Source organism: Heterocephalus glaber, unplaced genomic scaffold (genome assembly GCF_053883595.1).
Source record: "Heterocephalus glaber isolate CG9 unplaced genomic scaffold, H.glaber_assembly_v1.0 deba00001564, whole genome shotgun sequence".
In the NCBI taxonomy this organism is placed as follows: Eukaryota; Metazoa; Chordata; class Mammalia; order Rodentia; family Bathyergidae; genus Heterocephalus; species Heterocephalus glaber.
Genome location: NW_028258351.1, coordinates 7,644,621 through 7,668,447, shown reverse-complemented (window position 1 = coordinate 7,668,447; position 23,827 = coordinate 7,644,621). Strand labels below are relative to the sequence as shown.

Genomic DNA, 23,827 nt, shown 5'->3' with positions numbered 1-23,827 from the left:
TGATGTCCTTGCCTGATGGCCAGGGCCTTGAAAATGACTGTCTCATATATTCTGTCTATTTTTTGTTGTTGAAGGCAGGAGGGTAGGCCTATTATAGTTCTCTCTCTCTCTTTGTTTTTTTTTTGGAGACAGGGTCTTGCTTTGTAGTTCAGGCTGGCCCTGAACTCACTGTGTAGCCCAGACTGGCCTTGAACTCATGGCAATCCTCCTCCCTCAGCCTCCTAAGTGCTGCGATTACAGGCCAGCACCACCACGCCCAGCTCTGAAATTATTTTCTTTAATCTGGTTAACAGATTAAAGCATTTTCTAATGGATTCCACCATTTTTGTATTCTTAGGGGGTGGCCTCATTTGTCATGATGTATGATTCTTTTAAAACATTCTTGGATCCCATTTGTGGAATTTTATTTAGGATTTAAAAACATTTTTAGCACTAAAGTGAGACTGGACTATATTTTTTGTCCTTGTGCTATCCCTACTTGTTTTGGCCATAGTGTTATGCTACACTACCAGAATCAGATACTGTTTTACTCAAAATTTGTACTGAGCCTTCTTCTCTCTGGAACTTAGCTAGAATTTTGCCCATGGACTTTATGTTCTAAATATTTCTCTCTCTCTCTCTCTCTCTCTCTCTCTCTCTCTCTCTCCCCCACACACACACACACACAGACATACACATGCACACACACATATCTTATTTGTCCCTGGGTTACTTATGGAAATCCTAAAGTGAGAGGAATTGAACTCCAGGCCAATTCTCTATCCTCTATATCATTTCCTGAAAGTGCATTCTGAGAAGTACCCTAGTAAAAAGTTGGAAGGAAAAGATTCAAAATTATAAAACATACCACAGATAAGACTTAGGGGCTGGGAATTTAGCTCAGTGGTTCCACTGCCTGCTTCCACAAGCACAAGGACCTGAGTTTGATCCCCGGTACCAAAAAAAAAAAGACTTAAATTGTTCAACTTTTTACTAGGGTATTTCTCAGAATGCACTTTCAGGAAATGATGCAGAGGATAAAGAAGTGGCCTGGAGTTCAATCCCTTTCACTTTGGGATTTCCGTAAGTAACCCAGGGACAAATAAGATTATGTGCCACATCATTATGTTTGTAAAATACAATGTGAATCTTAAAGTCACAACAACGATATGTGACTTAATAATAAAGAAAAATAGGAAAAAAGGGAAATTAACCTTTCCTTACAAAGTCAATAATAGGTTGATATCTATAGCTGAAAAAAAGGTCAAAATTTTAAGCTTAAATTTTCTTCAGAGATAAGAGATTTTTATGTCTCATCACTACATTATCTCCTAATTTATAAGATAAAAACAGGAAGAATAAACAGGAAAAAATCCACCATCTTGGCAGCCTTCTTTTCCTTACAGTTCTGAATTTTAAAGAAATTAAACATTCTCACATGCATTAAAGATAGGAGGCATGCACCTGGAAATGTGTCTCAGAATATATATACTATGGAAAGAGAACAACTAATGGATTCTATTTCTGTCACTTGTAGAAGACATTTAATAGAGGCTGGAATTTACTAACAAAGACCCAGATTGAGACAAAATACTTTAATTCTCTAGGCAAAAATTATTGCATTCATTAGTACAAGCACCCAAATTAAAGTTAACAAACTAAAATTCCTTCAATTGTCCATACACTACTATAACTAAATGTTAGCAGGAAAAGAAACCTCTTTAGGTGAATTACAAACATTATTGTAGAAATGCTTCCTTTATGTCTTTACCTTCCAGTCTAAACTATTTAGTTTTATTTTTTTGGTAGCTTTAAAATTATTTGTCAAAAAGAAGGGATTTTTTTATTAGTACCTATACACGTTTGCAGTACATAATGATTACATTCATCCTGGGAAGTTGGTACATGTACACAACACATCTTATCCCACCCCACCCCATCCCTAATCTCTTGGTCTCCTACTGGAAGGGAGATTTTTCAAAGGCCTATACATTTATTATTATTTTCTGGTAATTTGGTAATTCCTTTGATTTTGATTTTTTTTCCTACCAGATTATCACTAAGCATTATTTATGGCATTAAAAAGCATTTAATTATTTAAAATATTTAAAGAACCATTTTAATCTAGGATACAAGGTTTAATAACATGGAATAAGTAGTGCAGCTCAACTTTGAAATTATACTTTTATCAACAAAATACTTCTAGCATAAAGATAGGGTGGGAGCACTAAAATCAGGAACAAGACAAGGATGCCCACTATCACCATTCCTGTTCTGGAAACATTAGCCATAGCAATTAGACAAGAGAAAGAAATAAAAGGAATAAAGATAGGAAAGGAAGAAGTGAAACTGTCATTATTTGCTGATGATATGATACTTTACATAGAAGACCCAAAAAACTCAGTCAAAAGTCTTCTAGACCTAATTGACAGATTCAGTAGAGTAGCGGGATACAAGGTTAACACTCAAAAAACAATAGCCTTTTTATATGCAAATAGCAGACCCATTGAGAGAGAAATTTGGGAAATAATTCCTTTTACAATAGCATCTAAGAAAATGAAATATCTAGGAATCAACCTAACAAAGGAAGCAAAAGACCTCTACACTGAAAACTACAGCACTCTGAAGAAGGAGATTGAAGAGGATATAAGAAAATGGAAAGATATCCCTTGTTCCTGGGTAGGACGAACCAATATAGTGAAAATGGCCATACTTCCAAAACTAATATATAGATTCAATGCAATGCCAATTGAAATTCCAACAATATACTTCACAGAACTAGAAAAAACAATCCAAAAATTCATTTGGAAACAGAAGAAACCTAGAATAGCAAACGCAATTCTAGGCAACAGAGACATGGCTGGGGGCATCACAATCCCCAGCTTGTAACTATACTACAAAGCTACTGTGATAAAAACAGCATGGTACTGGCAAAGAAACAGACCCAAAGATCAGTGGAATAGATTAGAAGATGCAGAAACAACTCCAGAGATACTCAGTCACCTCATCTTTGACAAAGGAGCCAACTACCCTCATTGGAGGAAAGATAGCCTATTTAATAAATGGTGTTGGAAAAACTGGATTTCAACCTGTCAGAAATTAAAACTAGACCCATACTTATCACTGTGCAATAAACTAAGATCGAAGTGGATTAAAGATCTAAATATTAAGTCAGAAACACTAAACGTTTTGCTCTTTTTTTTGGTACTGGGGATTGAACTCAGGACCTTGTGCTTGCGAGGCAGGTGCCAGAACCACTGAACTAAATCTCCAGCCCAATGGAAGTTCTTTTTTTTGGTACCGGGGATCAAACTCGGGTCCTTGTGCTTGTGCAGCAGGCGACGAAACCACTGAGCTAAATCCCTGGCCCCCAACACTAAACTTGCTGGAAGATAAATTAGGTAGAACTCTTGATGACACTGGCATAGGAAAATACTTTATGAACAAATCTTCAGTAGCATGGGAGCTAGCATAAAGAATCAACAACTGGGATCTCATCGTATTAAAAAGCTTCTGCACTGCAAGAGAAACTACCAACAGAGCTAAGAGACAACCTACAATGTGGGAAGAAATATTTAGCAGCTATAGCGCAGACAAAGGTCTAGTATCAAGAATACATAAGAACTGAAAAAAATCAGACCTCCCAAATTCAAAGACCCAATTCAAAAATGGGCATCTGAAATGAACAGACATTTCTCAGACAAAGAAGTAAAAACAGCAAGTAAATATATGAAAAATTGTTCAACATCACTGGTCATTCGAGAGATGCAGATGAAAACAACACTGAGATTCTACCTCACCCCACAAAGAATGGCTGCTATCAAGAAATCAACCAATAACAAATGCTGGTGGGGGTGTGGACAGAAAGGAACCCTTCTCCATTGTTGGTGGGAATGTAGATTGGTGCAACCACTGTGGAAATCAGTATGGCGATACCTCAAAGAACTAGGACTACAGGTCCCATTTGACCGAGCTATTCCCCTGCTGGGTATCTTCCCCAAAGAATTAAAAGAATCATACCACAGCGATATATGTGCACCTATGTTTATAGCAGCACAATTTGTAATAGCTAAAGCTTGGAAACAGCCCAAGTGCCCATCGACTGGAAACTGGATAAAGAAGATGTGGTTTTTTTATAAAATGGAGCACTACTCAGCCATAAAGAATGAGAAACTAGAGACATTTATAGCTAAATGGATACATACTGAGGCCATACTCTTAAGTGAAATAAATAGGACACACATATGTAAATACCGAATAGTTTCTCTAGTGTGAGAAATTGAAAGTGTAAATAAGAATGAAAATGATTAAAATCAATAATTGATAATTTGAAATAAGAAAAGGTCCAAGGGTTTGGGGACGGTGGAAGGGAAAGGGGAAAGGGAAGAAGGGAAAGATAAAAATTATGAGAAAAAAAATGGAATCAAACTCTGTGTAGATAGGTAAGGGTGGAGGGGGTGAAGGGCGCACAGGTAATGGGAGAAAAAAATAAAAACTAAAATGCATCATGTTCTGGTACAAACACCCAATGATAAATGTAAATGTATTTTATACCTAAAATGTACCAATAAATATATATATTTAAATTAAAAAAAAAAGATAGGGTGGGAGGCAAGGATGGTGTGGCACAATGTGAAGAACACTGAACTCTGGAGGGGCTTGTCCATCTCAAACACCGCATAACCTCTTTCGGGAGGAAAAACTCCACCTCTAAAACAACTTCAATAAATAATCAGCCTAAATCACTCCCCTGCGTAGAATCACCCATTTACTGGTCCTGACCACCCTCAGGATCTGCTCTCTGTTTATCGCTCCATAAACATCCCCCCTAGATCTCATCCAGGCTTACTATGCAGTCTCAGAATATACCATATTCCATCTTGACTCCATGTTTCAGTAGCAGTTACTGCCTCTCCTTGGAATTTCTTTAGTCTTCGTGGAGCTATATGTTGTCTCAAACCTGCCTTCTAATTCTAATTTGTTTATAGTCATAGTAGACACACTGAATATATTTGGGGTAAATGCGAAGCTGTGACAATAAGAATACAAAGTAATTTTTTCTATTGTTAAGATTTGACTATATTTGGACTGACAGTGAGGAAATAACCATTAGGGAAATTTTTTATTGTTGATTCAGCAACAGGCTAGAAAAATAGCCTGACTTTAATCTTGAAAATTAGGCTGAAGGCTAATTTTACCTCCTATGAAGTAGATGATTTAAGTCAGTGGCGGCGAACCTATGGCACATGTGCTGCAGTGGGCTGTTTGTATCATTGAAAGCTCTAAAAGGTTTACCATCACTGCTTTATGTAGTCCTTATGGAGGAACATAACCTAATATATCAAAGTTGGCACAGAACAATTCAGTGATAATTATGATTAGAGATTTTATATATTTAAAACTTGTCTTAGTTACAAAGCTCACCTCTTGAAATGATTCACCAGGACTCCAACAAGTTCTCCAATTCGACTCTCATGGGTTGGCTGCTTGCTGAAGAGGCAGACAATGAGGTCTTTGTTGTCTTTTGTATGGAACACTACAAGTTCGTCCTTTCCATTGGAGACGCTCAGACCAGTCAACTGCAAAGAGATAACACATGGAAAACTGTTAATGATAATTCTCAAAAGAATGAGTTTAAAAATACATTTTATAATGGTTTTGTTCAATAATGCAGATGAGGGCCAGGGATTTAGCTCAGTGGCACTGTGCCTGTCTTGCAAGCTCAAGATCCTGAGTCCAATCCCCGGTACTGCCAAAAAAAAAAAAAAAAATGCAGATGAATTTATCAAATTTCATAGAATAAGCAGGTTAATGAAATGAAGATAAGAACTTGGAAACAGAAAACAATAAAGAAAATCAATAAAACAAAAAGATAGTTCAAAAGACAGAAAGAACTGATAAACCTCTAGCCCCAAAAGAAAAATATATATAGAAAATGTCATTACCAGTATCAGGAATAGAAGAGGGGCTATCACTACTGACCACAAAGATATTAAATAGCTAATAAGGGACTATTTTAAACAACTTTACATACAACAACTTATTTAACAACTTATAAACCAAATAATTCCTTCAAAGTTCAAACTATCATAACTCACCCAAGAAGAAATAGCCTGAATAGTTTTATTCTGTTGAAGAAATTATATTTGTAGTTAAAAACCTTTGGAAAAAGAAAACTCCAGGCCCAGATTATTTCATAGTGAATTCTACCAAACATTTAAAGAAGAAATATCATCAACTCTCCATATCTCTTTTAGAAAACAGAAGATAAGGGAATGCTTCTAAGTCATTTTAAGAGTCATCGTTATCCTCATATCAAAAATAGATACAGATAGCACAAGAAAACTACAAACCTACATCCTTCATGTAATAATTTTACTTGGATATAAAAATGGTCAATGAAATGTTACCAAATCAAATCCAACAACATATAAAAAAGATAATACACTAAGACTGAGTGGAGTTTACTAAGAAATATAAGGCTATATAATATTTAAAAATCAGTGTAACAACAGAATAAAACAACAGATGAAAAGAAAAGCTATATGATAGCTAGGTGTGGTGCCAGATGCCTGTAATCCTAGCACTCGGGGAGGCAGGAGGATTGCCATGAGTTTGAGGACAGCTTGGGCTACATAGTGAGTTCAAGGCCAGCCTGCACTGCAGAGTGAGACCCTGTGTCAACAAACAAACAAACGAACAAAAAGCCACTTGGTCATCAATTGATGTAGAGAACATACGTGACAAAATTCATCATGTAGCTATGATAAAAATTTCTTAGCAAACCAGGATTAGAAAACTTAACCCGATAAATGACATCTACCAAAATGTCACAGGTAACATCATACTTAGTAGTTTTTCTCCTAAGATTGACAACAATGCAAGGATTTCCATGTCATTGCCATTATGCAACAGCACCCTGAAGCTCTCGCCAGTGCAATAATGCAGGTTAAAGAAATATAAACGTATACAGATGGAAAAGAAGCAAACGTCTCTGCTTTCAGATTATATAATCATCTACATAAAAAACCCCAAGGAGGGGCCGGGGATTTAGCTCAGTGGTTCCGCCGCCTGGCTTGCAAGCATAAGGACCTGAGTTTGATCCCTGGTACCAAAAAGAAAAAAAAAAAAAAACAAAACCCAAGGAATCTACAAAATAGCTCCCACAGCCAGTAAGTGAGTTCAGTAAAGTCACAGGACACAAGGGCAACATACAAAAATATTTCTATATACTTGCAAAGAACAAGTGGAAATAGAAATTTACAAATAAAACTATGACAACTTCAAGAACAAAAATACTTAGATATAAATCTAACAAAATGTGTGCAGGACCTATATATATATATATATATATATATATATATTTTTTTTTTTTTTTTTGGTACCGGAGATTGAACTGGGGTCCTTGCGCTTGCGCAGCAGGCGGCGAAACCACTGAGTCAAATCCCCGGCCCAAGACCTATATATTGAAAATTACAAATTCTTAAAATCAAATTAACAATAATTAACATTATTCTTAATGAAAGAATAAAAAAACTCAAATAAATGGAGAGAAATATATTCACAGATTGGAAAACTCAATATTGTTAAGGTGTCAGCTTTTTTCACATATAGATCAATATCCAGGAGAGTTTTGGGGAGATATCAGTAAGCTGATTCTAAATTGTATACAGAAAGGCAAAGGTACTAGAAAAGTCATTACAATTTTAAAAAAGAAGGATAAGGTTAGAGGACTCACATAGCAGATATAAAGATATAGTAATCAAGTAATTGGTAAAGGAATACAAGGATAGATCATTAGTAGACTCATGCAAATATGACCAATGAATTGTTTACAAAGATGCAAAGGCAATTCAGTGAGAAAAGGTACTGTGGACATTTGGACAGCTTGGAAAATTTGGACTTCCACATTCTAATAGAAATAGCTACCTAGATCACACCCCTTAAAAACTGGTTGAAAGGGCTGGAGATTCAGCTCAGTGGTTTCACCGCCTGTTGTTGCACAAACGCAAGGACCTGAGTTCAATCCCCAGTACCAAAAAACAAAACAAAACAACAAAAAAAAACCTGATTGAAAATGGACCACATATCTAAATATAAAATGTAAAACTATAAAACTTTTAGAAGAAAATATAGGAGAAAATCTTGTAACCTTGGAGTAAACAAAGATTTCTTAGAAATGACACCAAAACACAATCCATAGAAAAAAACTGATAAGCTGAATTTCATCAAAAAAAGCAATGAAAAGATGCTCAACATTGCTAACTATTCAGGAAATGCAAATTAAAACTACAATGAAACACCAATAAAAACCCGTCAGAATGACTAAAACAAAACAAAACAGACACTACCATAACAAAGTAACAATACTAAATGTTGATGAGAATGGAGAGCAACTGGAACTCACATATAATATTAGTGGGATATAAAATGGCAGCCACTCTGGAAACACTTTGGTGGCTAATCCAAAAAGTTAAATGTGGAATTACCACATGATCCAGCAATTTTACTCTTAGGTATTTATCCTAGAAAATAAAAACTTATGTTCACACAAAAACTTAAACATGGCTGTTACAGCATTTGTTTATAAGTGGCCCAAATTGGAAGCAACTTGAATATCTATCAATACGTAAATGGATGAATAAACTGTGTTACATCAACATAATGGAATGTTACTTAGCAATGAAAGGAGCAAACTAATGAAACAAATTATTCATGTGTGATGCATATGAATCTCAAAGGCATTATGTTGAGGGAAAGCAGCCAATCCAAAAGGTTACATACTGTATGACTCCATTCTTTAGGAAACAAAATTATAAGGATGGGCACTAGATTGGTAGTTGTCAGGGTATGGGGATGGAGTGGTCTGATACAAGGGAATTTTTTAGGGTGATGAAACTATCCTAATTGTGGCAGCAGTTCATGAATTTGAGTATGTGCTAAGACTCACAGACCTGTATACCACCATTGTGCATAAGATTAATTTTATTTATTACATATATACTTAATGTGGGCCAGGGATTTTAGCTCAGTGGTTCCAGCGCCTGCCTCGAAAGCCCAAGGTCTGGAGTTCAATCCCCACTACTAAAAAAAAAAAAAAAAGTATGGCTCCCTGGTTTTGATCCTAAAACATTCTACTCTAGTTAATAAAACAGAAGCTGTAGTGAATTTTCATCTTATATTTGTTTGTTCTACTGCAGAAAACACTAAAGTGTTGACTCCTGGCTGGCACAAGGGCCATCAATGAGGTAGGCAATCAGTGTGGACAAGGTAGCACTTGGCGCACAGTGCTAGCACCTAGGGTGGGGATGGGCCTAGCAAATGTACTGAAGATACAAGCCCTGTTCTTGGGGGACTCATCATCCAGCTGGATTAGTAGAAGAGATGAATATCAAACTACCACAGAACACTTTAACAGTTGGAGTGGGAAGGCCATTTACTTCTGTGCCCACCTTGTTACAGAGAAGAAAACTGAGGCTCAAGGAGGTTAGCTGGTTTGCAGATCTGGAAACCAGAAATTGGGTAGCGGACTGACTCGGACCCAAATTCTTTTTCAGATAGCATGTGTAAATGAGAGAAGCTGCATTGATGAGTATACCTAGGAGTAGATCTTCATAGGAGGTGAACTCTTAGGCTGAATTACGGATTTTAAAGAATGCTGTATCAGTACTTCATGGAGAGAGAAGGGGAAATATTCAGGGAATTGGAAATCATTCACCAACCTGTGCAAACCATGGGCTTTCGAGGCTACTGATAAGACAATACCGCAATTTCTCTGCTATTTAGACATACTGCATCCAGATAATTTTATGTGATTAAATTAAAAATATCATTTTCATTTAAAAATGCTTTATGTCTATGATGCTTCACTCGCATTTGATTACTTTATATGTGAAATCCAAAATTGAATTTATGTAACACTTCACAGGAGAGCTTGATTAAAGCCTAATGAAAGGAGAATGATGGCAGCAGTAAGTGCCCGCTCATCCCAGGGGTGTTAGCTGCTGGGTGTGGGGACAGGACCGGGTGTGGCAGGAGTGGTGACCCCTCAGGGTCAGGGGACCCCTGCCCAGATGGCTCAGCCACAACCCAGCTGGGGTGTGGGCTTCTCTTCCTCCCTTTCCTTATCCTTCATGTCGGGGTGGCTTCATCTGCTGTCGCAGGAATTAATTCTTCACAGGTCTGCTCAGGCCTGGGGGTGTGTTATGTCCCAGGAGAAAAGAGGGAGAGGAGAACTCAACTCACTGCTTCACCAACGAGACTAGGTCTCTCTTGTCCTGAGGCTGAACAAACAGCAACTCCGTAATTCAATGGGAAAGCTCACAGATTAGGTAAAAACCCCCCACAAAAACACAATTCAATTATATTTATATAAGATATATCTAAAACAAAAAACATGGAAAGATTAAAAACAAAAAAAAAACTTGGCTGAGCACAGTGGTTCACAACAGTAGTTCCAGCTACTTGGGAAGAGGAGGATCAATCATAGGCCTATGAATTAGCAGCCTGGGCAATAAAGCGAGACTATGTCACCCGGCGGGGAGAAAAGCAAAAGGAAAGAAGACTCTCTTGTTACTTTTTCTGCCTTGTGTGTGCCATGTTGTTTCTGCTCTCCCATGCCTGTCTGTTGACCCTGCTTTCGAGTTGGCTGATTATAGACTGAAACCTCTACAAACTGTAAGCCAAATAAACCCCTTCCCCTTTAACTTTGGGTGTCTGGTATTTTGTCTCAACAATGACAGAAAAGTAACTAACACAGAAATTTGGTAACAGAGAAGTGGAGTCATTGCTGTGACATTACCTGGCCATGTGGCTCAAAAGCCTTTGGAACTGGCTTGTGGGAAGGGGAAAAGTTAGTAAAGATCCTGAGATGTTGGCTACAGGAGCAGCAATGGAATGCCTTAGGCTATTTTGTATGGAAGATTCTGGTCAGAGCTCTGAAGACCAGAAAGTGGGTAGAGACCAGGCTCAGGAGGTTTCTTCGGGGAAGAACTGCATTGGCTGCTGGACTCCAGATGTTTGTTACGACTTGACAGAAAGTTGTCTGAATTTTGCTCGTGGTTCAGAGACTTTGCTGGAAGATTCAGAGCTACCAGCTGAAAAAGTAGGGCTGGAATGCCTTAGGCTGTTTTGTGTGGGAGATTCTGGTCAGAGATCAGAAGACCAGAAAGCTTATGAAGATCAGGTTGGGAAGGTTTTTGCTAGGAAGAAGGACTGCATTGGCTGTTAGACTCCAGATGATGTGTGTTATGGCTTGGCAGAAAGTTTGTCTGCATTTTGTTCATGTCCAGAGACTTTGCCTGAGACTAAGGGTGGTAGACTAATTAATCTTGCAGAAGAAATTTCAAGGCAGTTCAATATTGAGGCAGTGGCATGGCTACTGTTGGGGGCTTTTAGCCAGATCTATGTGGAGAATTAAGAGCAAAGAGATGAGCAGAATGATTGAAAACATTTTGAGTTGGGCCAGAAAGGAAGCTCCCGTAAAGCTGTGGACTGCAAAGATAGAGCAGAGGAGATCTTGATTACTGAGAAGGAACAGGAAAATAGAAAAGGTCGTTTGAGAGCATCACAGGAAGCAGCAGGACTCCACACTTTGCAGCCTAAGAATTGTAAAGGTGAAGGAATTTGTTTTGAGAAAAAAGCCCTAGAGAACCAGGTTCCAAAATGGCGACAGCCACACCATGTTCCAGACTGGCGGCGGCCTAGGGAAGCTGTTCCAAAATGGCAGCAGCCTAGTGAATTTGTTCCTTGGGATTGGGTTCAGAGTGTTTAGCAATCCAGGCGCTCCACCCCTACAGCCAAGAGAGAGGGAAGACTGGCTACTACTGCTCCAATTGGCAGCAGACCCTGGCTTCACGTGGTGCTGATTTTAGGTGCATGCAGAATGCAAGAGTTTTAAGGTCAGGAAGGCTTCCACCCACATTTCAGAAGGAGGCCTGGGATGCCAGGCAGGGTGCCCCTGAGAGGGCAATGTGTGAAGCTGTATGAAGCCAAAGGTGCACTGGAGACCCCAGAAGTTTGGAGAAGCCAGGAGTATGGATCATCTGAGGAAAGCTGCAAGGAGGGAGCAGAGCCAGCCCAAGAGAAAAGCCATGGGAGCTACAACCACCAGAAATGCCACAAGGGCAGAGCCACCCAAGCCCTTTGGAGTTCACAACTTGCCACAGATTGCTGGGGATGCTGGAAATGGAACTGTGGGATTTAATGCTTCCTCTACTGGATTTTGGACTTACTTTGATCCCTTTGTATCCTCCTGTTTGTACCTTTTGGAATGGCAATGTCTATCTTGTGCTACTGAATGTTGGAAGTGTCTGACTTTCTTTTCATTTATGCAGGGGCCTGCAGTTAAGAGTTTCCCTTAAATCTCAGAGGAGACTTTGGACTTGGACTTTTCAGCAATGCTAAAATGGTTAGGGCTTTGGCAACTCTTAGAGATGGACTAAATGCCTTTTGTGTGAAGGAACGTATATGAGTCCTTGGAGGGTCAGGGGTGGAATGTTATGGTTTGGGTCCAGATGTCCCCCCAAAGCCTCATGTGGTCATAGGATTGATCTAGAGTGTGTGAAGCTGGAATTGATTCATGATGTAATGCTAGGCTCAAGGGCACTAGGATTAAGGGTGTGATTGCCTCCCGCCCTAAGTAGTCTGCATAAGATAAAAGGCGCAGAGAGACACTGTTAACTCTCTTGATACCTTTGCTGCCTTGTGTGTGCCATGTTGTTTCTGCTCTGCCATGCCTGTCTGTCATCCCTGCCTTGGAGTTGGCTGATTATGGTCTGAAACCTCTATAAATAAGCCAAATAAAGCCCTCCCCCTTAAAAAAAAGAAAAAAAAAGGGAAAGGAAAGAAGGAGGAAGAGAAGAAGGAAGAAGAAAAGGAGGAAGAGGAAGGATAGGAAAAGGAGGAGGAGGAGAAAGAGGAAGAGAAAGATATCCCAGAAAAAAGTAGGAATGGGAGTAATATCAGATAACACAAAATCCAAAGTTTTAAATACTTCATCAAATTCCATGGTACTGAAACATATAAAGCAAAATCTGTTACACACGCTACAAAAGAGATGGACTGAATCGTAATCTTAGTGGTGACTCAGTCTTTGGCAGTTCAGTTCAAGCAGACAAAAAAGCAAATAAAGGCAGAGACAGGCTGAATAACCAATGGACCTACAGGTTCATATGGAACTATGCATGTATGCATGTAAGTATGTATGTATGTGGAACTATACATAAATTTATTATGGTCTCTGAAACATTTATATACCTGTACTGGGTCACAAAGGAATATTTTTCTTCCAATTCCAAGTAGGAGATACACTAGCCACATTCTATAACCATAGTGTAATAACACTAGAAAATTATAACAAAATGTTAACAACACACCAATTTTATCATTAAAATTAAAAGAAACTGTAACAAAAAACAACTACCTCTTTAAGTAACTCCTACATTAAAGAGATTATAGATACAGTTACAGATAACAGAAATTAATGAGAACGAGACTTTACACATCAAAATTCATGGTATTCAACCAAAGCTAAATTTAGAAGAAAATGCAGTCCCTAATACATTATTAAATAAGAAGTAAATTTGTCAAATGAAAACAATAGAAAAGAACAAAAGAAATATAAGTAAAATTAAAATTTAGTAAGAATTGGTGAATTAGAGAAGCAACATACATGATGGTAAATTAAAGAGCTCATTCTTTGAAAGAGAAAGAAAAAAACCCTCATCAAAGTCTCCTCAAGGAAAAAATAAGGCAAAACCACAAATGTCTAATGTTAGGAATGAGAAAGGGATTTGAGGAAAAGTGTGTTTACGTTAGAAATCATAAATGAACATTTGTAATTTCACATTAATACATTAGAAAATTTATGAAATGCATGCTCAAGGAAAACTTTATCAGAATTGATTCATAACTAGGAAAAAGCATTTTTATGCCATTAGAAAAACACTTTCCTAAATGTCACTGTGCACAGGTGAGGTTTTAGGCAAAATTTTCAAAGGCTGGGTAGCTAGGTAGTTCTGATACTACTTAAAATGCTATAGAACATAGGGCCGGGGATTTAGCTCAGTGGTTCTGCTGTCTGCCTCGCAAGTGCAAGGTTCTGAGTTTGATGCCCAGTAACGCCCCCTACCAAATGGTACAGAACATAGAGAAATATGGAAAACACCCTGATTTAATACTGATAGAAAAACTTAACGAAGTGCAAATACTTGTGTGTTCTCATGCTCTGATGCCTTCTTGCACTTTGGAGTGTGCATCCACTCTTTCACACACACACACACACACACACACACAATCACAAACTGATCTCATAAGTACGGATATAAAAATCCAAAATAGTAACAAGCTGAGTTCAGCAGGGTAACACAAGGACCAATAGAGGATATTATAGAAGTGAAAACATGGTTCACTAATGAGAAGTGTATAAGTATCATTCAGCTTATTAATAGGTCACATTTTCCCATTATCTGTGTGATTGTCCAACTCGGATTCTCTCCTTGATGTCAGGCTTGATGGATTTCCCTTTTTTAAGGCAAGTATAAAGTTTTGTACGTGTAACATTTTTATTTTATAATACTCCATGGTATAGAAAACAATACCTCTCTCCTTAGTAAACTAGTAAATATAAAATGAACTTATTATATTTCATCACTTTATTTGTTTTAATCTTTTTCTAACCACCCAGTAATGTTTGGTAATAAAGCACTGTGCAGTGAGGACAGCAGACTTCTTTCTCAGTATAAAAATTTGACAGGAACAAAAACAAGCACCACAACTAATTACAGAGACTTGTGCCTGGATCTTTTAATGAAATATAAAAATGACAGAAATTATTTTAACAGATACTATCTAGCTCTAATTTTTATAAGTAGCATATAAAAAAGTTAACTGGAAATTAAAATATACAACTACTATTCCCATTGAAAACTCTACACAACTTGATCCATCAGTCAAATAGGATTTTTTAAAAATTGAGGTACAATTTACATACATAAAATTTGCTTATTTCAGGTGTACAGGTGAGGTGTAATCAACACTTAATAAAACTTACAGATTTTCAAGTGTCTACGTGGGTGATTTTTGACACCCAAATCACAATACAGAACATTTCCAGTGTATGAGAACGCTCCCTTCTTCTTCTTCTTTTTTTTTTTTTTGGTACCAGGGATTGAACTCGGGTCCTTGAACTTGCGAGGCAGGCGGCGGAACCATTGAGGTAAATCCCCGGACCCTGCTCCCTTCTTTTTTAAGTCTTAGTTCTGTATCAACAAGTCAAATTGGCTTAAAAACTAGTGAGAGCTACAAAGATTACATCAACACTTAGAAATCCAGTAGTCCACTGTAGTAAGAATAAACTTATAAAATACTGAACTCTCTCTTTTCATGTGTGGTACCTATTAAGACTATGAGAGTTTTACAAAGAAAATAGCTTATCTTTAAGGTGACAGACCCCAAACACTATAATGGTGACCTTAAGGGGACTATTTAAATGCTTATAAAAATAGAATATAGGTTTATTCAAAATTACTTGAAATAGATGTCTTGGAATTTAACTGTTTTAGTTGCCTATATATTCTTGTGGTAGGATTCCCTTTGATAGGCTTAACTTCATTTGATTTCTCTTAATGGACAGGTAATCCTTGGTTTCTAAATTACCAGTTTTCTTTTCTTTTTTTTTTTTGGTACCGGGGATTGAACTCGGGTCCTTGTGCTTGTGCAGCAGGTGGTGAAACGACTGAGCTAAATCCCCGGCAAAATTACCAGTTTTCAACAATTAGAAAAAATTATGTTGGCCTCAACATCAACCTACAGATTCAGTATTGCTTTGTAGGACAAAAACTGTCACCAAGTTCATGTCTGTAGTTCCAAAACCATGCCTTTAGGTATACCATCACCAAAGGTCAGGGAATGGGGTCTTAATCTACTGAGGTCTACTATAACTCTGGCATTTTGCTGCTGTCTGTTGTGTTTCATATATATATATTTTTTGATTGAACTCAGGACCTTGTGCTTGCCAGGAAGGCTCAGTGCCACTGAGCTACATCACTGGTCCTGTTTCATATTCCTTATTTCCCTGTCTGCATCTTTATGTCTCTGCCTTTATGTGTCCACACGCATGCTTTGTCAGTGAAAACTGTGGACCCTAAAAATGCTAGCTGCAAAATCAAGAATCCCAAAAATTAGCTTTTAGAAGCTGCAGCTTTCTGGAGAATGTGTGGGTCACAGGAAAAGGCTGGTATTTTATAACAAAAGATTCTAATAAAGTAATAGGTCATGAGCTCTTGTTACTTTAAAAAGAGTTAATCTCCTCAGATGATTATCAGTTCCTTTAAAGCCATCAAGGACTACCCAGGGAAAAGATCTCTGCCGTTTTCACACTGGTTAGAGTGTCACTTCCACTCCGGGGCGTCTTTGTTCTGAACTTACTCCATGCTTGTATTAGTGGGAGAATCTCTTCTCTCCCCTGGTTACTGCTCTCTGCCCACATCTCTAAGGGACTTCAGTAACTTGGGTATTCCCCTCTAACCAAAGACACGTGTGACTCAAAAAGGACTTTCATAAAATTGCACTAGTCATTTGATTTCTTCAGGTTATCTGCTTGAATTTTGATACATACACCTGATGTTTTAGAATTACTATTTTCTACTTTGGCTTGACTTCGGAGTTGTAATATTTATGCTCTTTTGATCTCAATTAACAGATTGATTCGGCTGCTCCTCCATAGAGAACATTATGTTCATTCTGTTTTTCATCCAGAAACTTGGAAGATGGTTACTCTGGCTTTTTGCAGGATGCTAGTTGACTTTTTGTTTAAATTAAATTTCTCATGGTGTCTCTCTGTTCTCTGTTCATCTGTTTCTCAATTGCCCTCCTTTTCTTCCCACTCCCACCCCCATGTTTTTTCTTTATTCTGTGTCTCAACTAGATATGGATCAGAAATCTTAATGGTGTCGGTTCATCATGGGAATAACACATGGTTGGGATTACTTAAAATTTATTTATTTACACATGGATGGGATTACTGAGAGTTTATTTCTTAAAGAACAATCTTTACCTGAAAGGAACAAAGTGCCTGAGCCTTAAACTACTCTGTAAGCAGGCTGACTGCCCTGAGGCGACCTGCATTGAGGAGCCTCACTCCCTAAGGAGGACAGATGAAGACACCACTCCAGTCAGCAGTCTGGTTCACACCCTCCCAACTCTGGTGCCACACGAGTGAGTACTTGAAGTTCCAATGATTCCAACCCTCAGCCTACCACTGCCAATAATACAATACCACCTTGGTAGGTCCCAAGACAGAAACTACATGTGGAAGGGTCTGGGTGGAGAAAAGCTGCTTATGTCATGGTGGCCAGGAAGCAGAGAGATAACCGGGGAAGGATGTGGCTCCACTAGGTCATGCCTTCAGTGCCTGCCTCTTCCAACCAGGCCCCACCTCCTAACATCACAATTAGCTATAGTGCCTCCATGACTTAATCCCCCTTCAAAAGTCCCACCTATGAGCACGTGAGGCTTGGGGACATCTAGATATAAACTATAACAACCACAAACTAAGAACTATAAAGAAAAGATGTTTATTTTGACTCACAGTTCTGGTCCAAGGTTTAGAGGCTGCATTTGGTGACAGCCTTGCTATCAGAGCCCTGAGATAGCACAGGACATCAATATGGAAGAAGGGAATGTGTATGTTTATATGTGTGCCCCGTGGTCTCTTAGTTCTTATAAAGCTACCCTGATGACTTTATCCAATCATAATCATCCCCAACAGGCCTCATCTCCAAACATCATAGTCAGATGGAGTTCCAGCCTCTTAAATACTCACAATGGGGGGTAAGCTCCAATGTGAATTTTAGGGGGGGAAAATTAACTCACAGCATAGCAGCAAGGGACCCTCAGTTGTTCAGCAGCAGCCTCAGAATCTTCCCTAACCCAGGGCACTGTACCCTTTCCAAATTCTTGACCCCCAGGATCCAAGAACATAAAATGGTGGTTGTTTTACTTGATTCAGTCCGGGGTGGTTTGTTACACAGCAATAGTAGCTGGAATAAAAGCATGGAATGAGGAGTCGGGGCTCGAGTCCTAACACAGCTGGCTCTGGCTTTGGGGAGTGGGTAGAGTCACGACAGGTTTCCAGGGGGTGGTCTGCAGAGGCCAAAATGAGGCTAAGGAAAATATGATTTCAGGCAGAAGGAAAGGAGACCCTTGTTATGAAGGGCCAGAAAGTGTGACAACACTGTTGCCAAAGGGAAGGTAGAGAATAGAAAATGTACATAACAAATGTGATGATGCAGACAAGGGGTTTCTAGACAGAATAATGAAAACGCCATCTGGCTTCTTGCTGTCTATGAAAAAAAAGTGAGAAGAAAGACACGATCCTAATAAAGAACTGTTCATCTTTCATGCAAGATTTAGAGGAAGTATAAAGAAGCCCGCAATTGCTGGGCTTGAAAATAAAACTGTTTCTTATTCCCAGCTTCTCCAGATGGCAAATGATTCTCAAATTAAGAAATGGTTTCAGGGCAATGGATCAAATCCAGAGTAGGACTGTAAGATCCTTTGTTACAACCTCAGAAAGATCTAACGCACTGCTTCAAAGACTCTTCCAGACAGATGAAAGACTTGCTAAAGCTCTTCAGGGTCTGCCTTATGAATTCGGAGGGCCTTGTCCACAGCAGCTCACAAGGGACCTGAAGTACAGGACAGCATTTTTACAGAGACTGGTGGGTGGTTTTTGTCTACTATAGATTACAAATTGATGTATACTGAATCCATCAAGATTTCAAAAGGTTGAACTAAAAGATTTCAGATTGGACTGAAAGGGATAGAGACATCGCAAAATGCAAAGAGGCATCTGGACCTCCAAGCTTCTGGGAGCAGGAAGCAGGGGAAAAAGCCAGTGACTGCGATGTGCCTTCTATCTCCTCCTCTTGAACAGGGCTAACTACTATGGGTGTTCCATACTATTTTGTGCGGAAGTTAATTTGTCAGTTTAGAGCACAGGTAACTTTACTTGAGGAATGGAACCTGGACTGAATTGGATGATGAGATTCTGGTCCCTGACTTTGAACCTGACACCATGAGGAGACAGTGTTTTGGGGCATCTTGTGAGGAGGGGAAATGTATTTTAGCACTTTTTTTTTTTTTGTACTGGGGATCGAACTTGGGAACTTGTACTTGCGAGGCAGGTGGCAGAACCACTGAGCTAAATTCCCAGCCCCTATGGGGAATGTATTTTAAACATCAGAGAAATTAAATAATTTTTAACTAGACAGTTGAATGTGGAGGGTTTAAAACCTCCTCACAAATTTCCTGACACTTTTCCACTGAGGAATGGGGGTCTATGCTTCCTCCATTTGAATCAAGGCTGATCATACTAGTTTGCTTTTAATCAATAAAGTGAAACAGAAGTGAGACTGTGACTTCCATGGCTAGTTCATAAAAGCCAGGTGATACAGCTTTGGCCTCATTCAATGGGGCCCTCATGCTTTGAGCCCTAAGCGCCCCATAAGGAGCCTGCCTACTCTGAGGCCTCCATATTTGAGGAAGCTAAGCATCTCCGAGAGGCCCTTGTGCTCCAAGGTGCATCACAGTTGCAGTCTTCACACCCTCCCAGCCCTGGTGTCGGCCATCTGAGTGAATGAGCCTCTCGGTGACTATGGTCCCCAGCCCTTGAGTCACCCACAGCTTCAAGTCTTCCCAGCTGAGGCCTCAGATATAAGAACAGAGACAAGCTGTCTGCTCTGCCCTTTCTTTTTTTTTTATAGCAAAACATTTGTTGGTATATTTTAGGCATACATAATGATAACACTCATCATAGGGAATTTGCACCTGTACATGATACATCCCGCCTCTTTTTTCCTATTCCCCCTCCCCTTTTCTATGTACAAAAGCTGTTTTCATTTTTTCCTTCTATTTTCACTTTTTTTTCTTGTCCCTTCCTTCCTCTTTCCCTCCCTCCTCCCTTGTTCCCCTTCCCATTTGAATATCTTCTTCCCACTTCCAAATATCTATTATACATTTTAGTCCTTATTTCCACTTTTGGTTTCTCACGCCAGAGAAATAATGCAGTATTCTTTGCCCTTTCTTGACCGAAGAACCCAGCACCTTATTAAAATGGTTGTGGCTATAACTTTGGGATAGTATGCAGTAAGAATGGTAAAGATATAGAAAATTCTCTCTCTTCTTTCTTGTTTTATTTCTTGGTGCTGGGCATTGAATCTAGGGCCTTGTGCATGCTAAACCACTATACCCCAGCTCCAACTGAGAGATCTTAATTTTGTAAATGCATCATGGAGTATCATTTTTAATAATATTTGTTTTTATTTTAACATGTTAACATTTAAAAAAACATCCTATATTTTGAAAAGTTTTCCAGCTTCACTAAATAGAATAAAACTATTCTTTTACTTTCTCAGAGATTCAGTGCTACTATATCAAACATTAATCAGTAAGTGTGCTTTAAAACTGATGTATCTGCAGGGCAATAAGATACCACAGTCTTGGGCCACATACTTCAAAAATCATACCAGTATGTATGAACCACATGACACTTTAATGGTGATGTAAAACCTATTATACAAAGTACAGGCCTTGAGCAGTATAAAAAATTGTTTCAAAACAAGTAAAATCAACTATTTATGCAAGTGCCTATTATGAGCCTGTTGTAAGCCTAGTACTACTGATCAATATTATTCAGGTCAATGAAAATAATGGTAATAAACTGATTAAAGGGCTAAGTTTATATCATTGATTGACAAGGCTTTTCAACCCTTGATTTTTAACAGCTTGATGAAAGGCACTCTGTAAAACACTTCAGTAAGTTTCCAGCTCCAATCCATCTCACTGCATTGAATAAATAACATCTCCACGTCCAACTTCAATTTCTTCCAAATTTTCCATATCCTGACAGGGATCAAGGGCACCATCAGGAAAAAAATTTACAACCTAGACAATGTTCTCATTGCAAATGAACTTTGTACTTTATGAAATTAAATATAAATTCCTCCAGAGAGATGCACAGGAAGCTGGACCTGTCATAGCCTCCTCTATTAATTTAAATGTTTGAGTCCTTTTTTACTTTGTTGCAAGTACCTCATTTGTAGTAAGGAAATTCAGTTTTTTTCATATACAGACTAAATTCATCAAGTTCCTTCCCAGAAAGGTGGTTAGAACCTACTAGGTAATTGTTTTCTTTATGCTTACAATTTCTAATAGGCCTACTGAAGGTCCTTCTTCTAGAACATCTAGCAGTTTGAATAATGAGATCTTGCAACTTGGAATTCAGTACAATAGTTTTATGATAAATTGAATGTTAATTCCAAGAAGACTGCTCCGAGGAAACAGATCAAGAAAACAGCTGAGCCAGTCTTAAAGACCAAGCCAGCTAGTGCAACTGAACTAAATCTCCTCTGAGCCTCCCGCACTTTCAGCTTTCAGACACAGCAGCCCGCCTGAGAATGCCAGCCTGCGGCAGTCAGACTACCTTTTAATTACTGCTTCAGATTTATTGTTGTGGGTTTGGGAACCAGATAATCAAATTCATCACAAAGGTACACGAAGCAAGACAAATGGCCCAAGAAGGCGCTTTTTTAGCAAAAGTATGCAAAGTTTAGGGCTTACACCCTGTTCCAGTCATTTTGACTATTCAGAAATGCCTTTTCACTTAAATTCTGATTGTGACTCATTTGGGCCAGTGGCTCCCAAGCATGGCTGTGCATTGGGATCAACGGGGAGACTGATTTATTTGCTCTGGGCATCTATAGTTTGTAAAACTCAAGTGAGACTAATCACATAAAACCACTGATTTAAGTAAAAGTATTAAATAATTAGATCCTAGATAGTGAAATTATTATTTCACAAAGATAATTGTTTTACTAATTGAATCCAGCTTTATATCTATTTTAAATTTATTTTTCTCTCTCTTAAAATACCAACCTAATTAAATTGCTTCCCTATTGGTCTCTTAATTGAATTTTTTACTTTACAAATTAATGACCCTCTCAATGCAAAAAAATTATTCACTCATCATTGCTGATCTTATCCTATATTTGCCAACAAATCTCGGTACACTAGCTTTGCTCTATTTTAGGTATGATGAGTGACTTTTCATTGTATCCTGGTCATTTTGGCTATTACATTTTCAGACTAAAATCTTTCATTTTAGCAGGCCTCAGTTAAAAATGGGCCGGGGGGAAAGCGAGGCCTCAATGCTTTATTGCTGGATGATAGTGGAAGTCTAGGCCCCCCAGCTGGCCTCCGTGGACCCCATTCTGGTGGGAATCCTCACAATCTTCAGGAGGTTGTAGGAACTTGGTGCTTCACTCCCCCTCCACTGGCCTATCAGGGCAGGGATAGAACTCCAGGCTCCACTGTAGGATTCCTGGACACTCCCAGCAGGCAAGGGACTGGAGAGGGCACCCCCTACTGTTGGTCAAGGTAGAGGCCCAGACTTTTCACTAGGCCTGCACTGATGGGAGCTGGGGATCCCTGAAGCTTTTGTTATTTTGTTATTTCAGCTTTTCTGAAGTGTTTATTGTCAAAAGGTTTCTGCTAAAGCTAGCTGTGGTGGTGCACACCTGTAATCCCAGCTATTTGGGAGGCTGAAGCAGGAGGATCACATGTTCAAGGCCAGCCTGAGCAACTTAGTGAGACTGTGTCTCAAAATAAAAAATTAAAAAGGCTCATATTAATTCCATTCCCTTCTTTCATTTCTCCTACCCCTCCCACTTCCATTTGCCCCTTTTCTTCCTATTTCACATTATCTATTATACCTTTTAGTCCTTATTTACACTTTCAGTTTCTCATGCTAGAGAAACTATTCGGTATTTACACATGTGTGTCCTGTTTATTTCACTTAATAGCGCCTCAGGGCCGGGGATTTAGCTCAGTGGTTTCGCCACCTGCTGTGCAAGCGCAAGGACCTGAGTTCGATCCTCAGTACCAAAAAAAGAAGAAGAAGAAGAAGAAGAAAAAAAATATAACCTCAATGTGCATCCATTTAGGTATAAAAATCTCTAATTTCTCGAGAAAATGGAAACAAAGTCTTTGTAAATTGGGAGGGATGGAGGGGTTGAAGGGAGGGCAGGGGAAGGGGGGAAAAAATAAGAACCAAGAGAGATTGTGTAAAGGTGCAAATTTCCAATGATGAATGTCATTATATTGTATACCTAAAATGTACCAATAAAATAAAATTTTAAAAATTAAAAGGGCTGTGGATGTAGCTCAATTGTAGAGCATCTCTGGGTTCAATCCCCAGTTCTGCAAAACAAGAAAACAAACAAAATAAGGTTTCTGCTTTGTTAGGCTGTTGCCTGGCCCTCCGGTCAGAGAGAACAAGCTTTTTTTTCTGCTATTTTTTATACTGGCACCCAGTCCAGGATATATGAAACAAAGAAACAAAAACAAAAACTGTACCCACCCCCAACCCAGGGACCTCACTGCTGTGGTACTTCTTGAGTCCTGATGTCCCCACCTGGTCCACCTTTCCCCTTCCTATTTTCAGAATCTTCTTGGGATTGTTTTATGTCCAGAGCTTTTACCCATATTTAGTGAGACAGACAGGCAGAGATGCACCTATTCCATTTTGTTCACAATTTAAGTCTCAACTTTATTCCAGATTACACATGTAAACAGATTAGAAAATATACTTTTCTCCTTGGGGAGTTTACTGTGTGCTTAAGGAGCCAGGGAGCAACGGGGCAGAAGGCATGAGCCTCATATAGAGGAAAGGGACTACTGATTTCCCTGTCTTTAAAATACTGGTAATTCTCAAATGCAAATGTCAAGCTCAGACTTCCTCTGGAGGCACCTCTGCCTGTCTGGGGAAACACAACCAGGAGTCCTCTGG

The 23,827-nt window shown here is 38.8% G+C and overlaps 1 protein-coding gene across 5 annotated transcripts in view; it reads right to left on the bottom strand.

Annotated features, from left to right (window-relative positions):
* The window catches only part of Myo1d (myosin ID), a 334,710-nt gene that overhangs the window by 74,809 nt on the left and 236,074 nt on the right, over positions 1–23,827 (bottom strand). For all 5 annotated transcript variants that reach the window (XM_004870605.4, XM_004870606.4, XM_087191492.1 and 2 more), the window contains one exon: positions 5,404–5,558. In XM_004870605.4, coding sequence (XP_004870662.2) covers positions 5,404–5,558 — 155 coding nt within the window. The remainder of the gene's footprint in view (positions 1–5,403; positions 5,559–23,827) is intronic.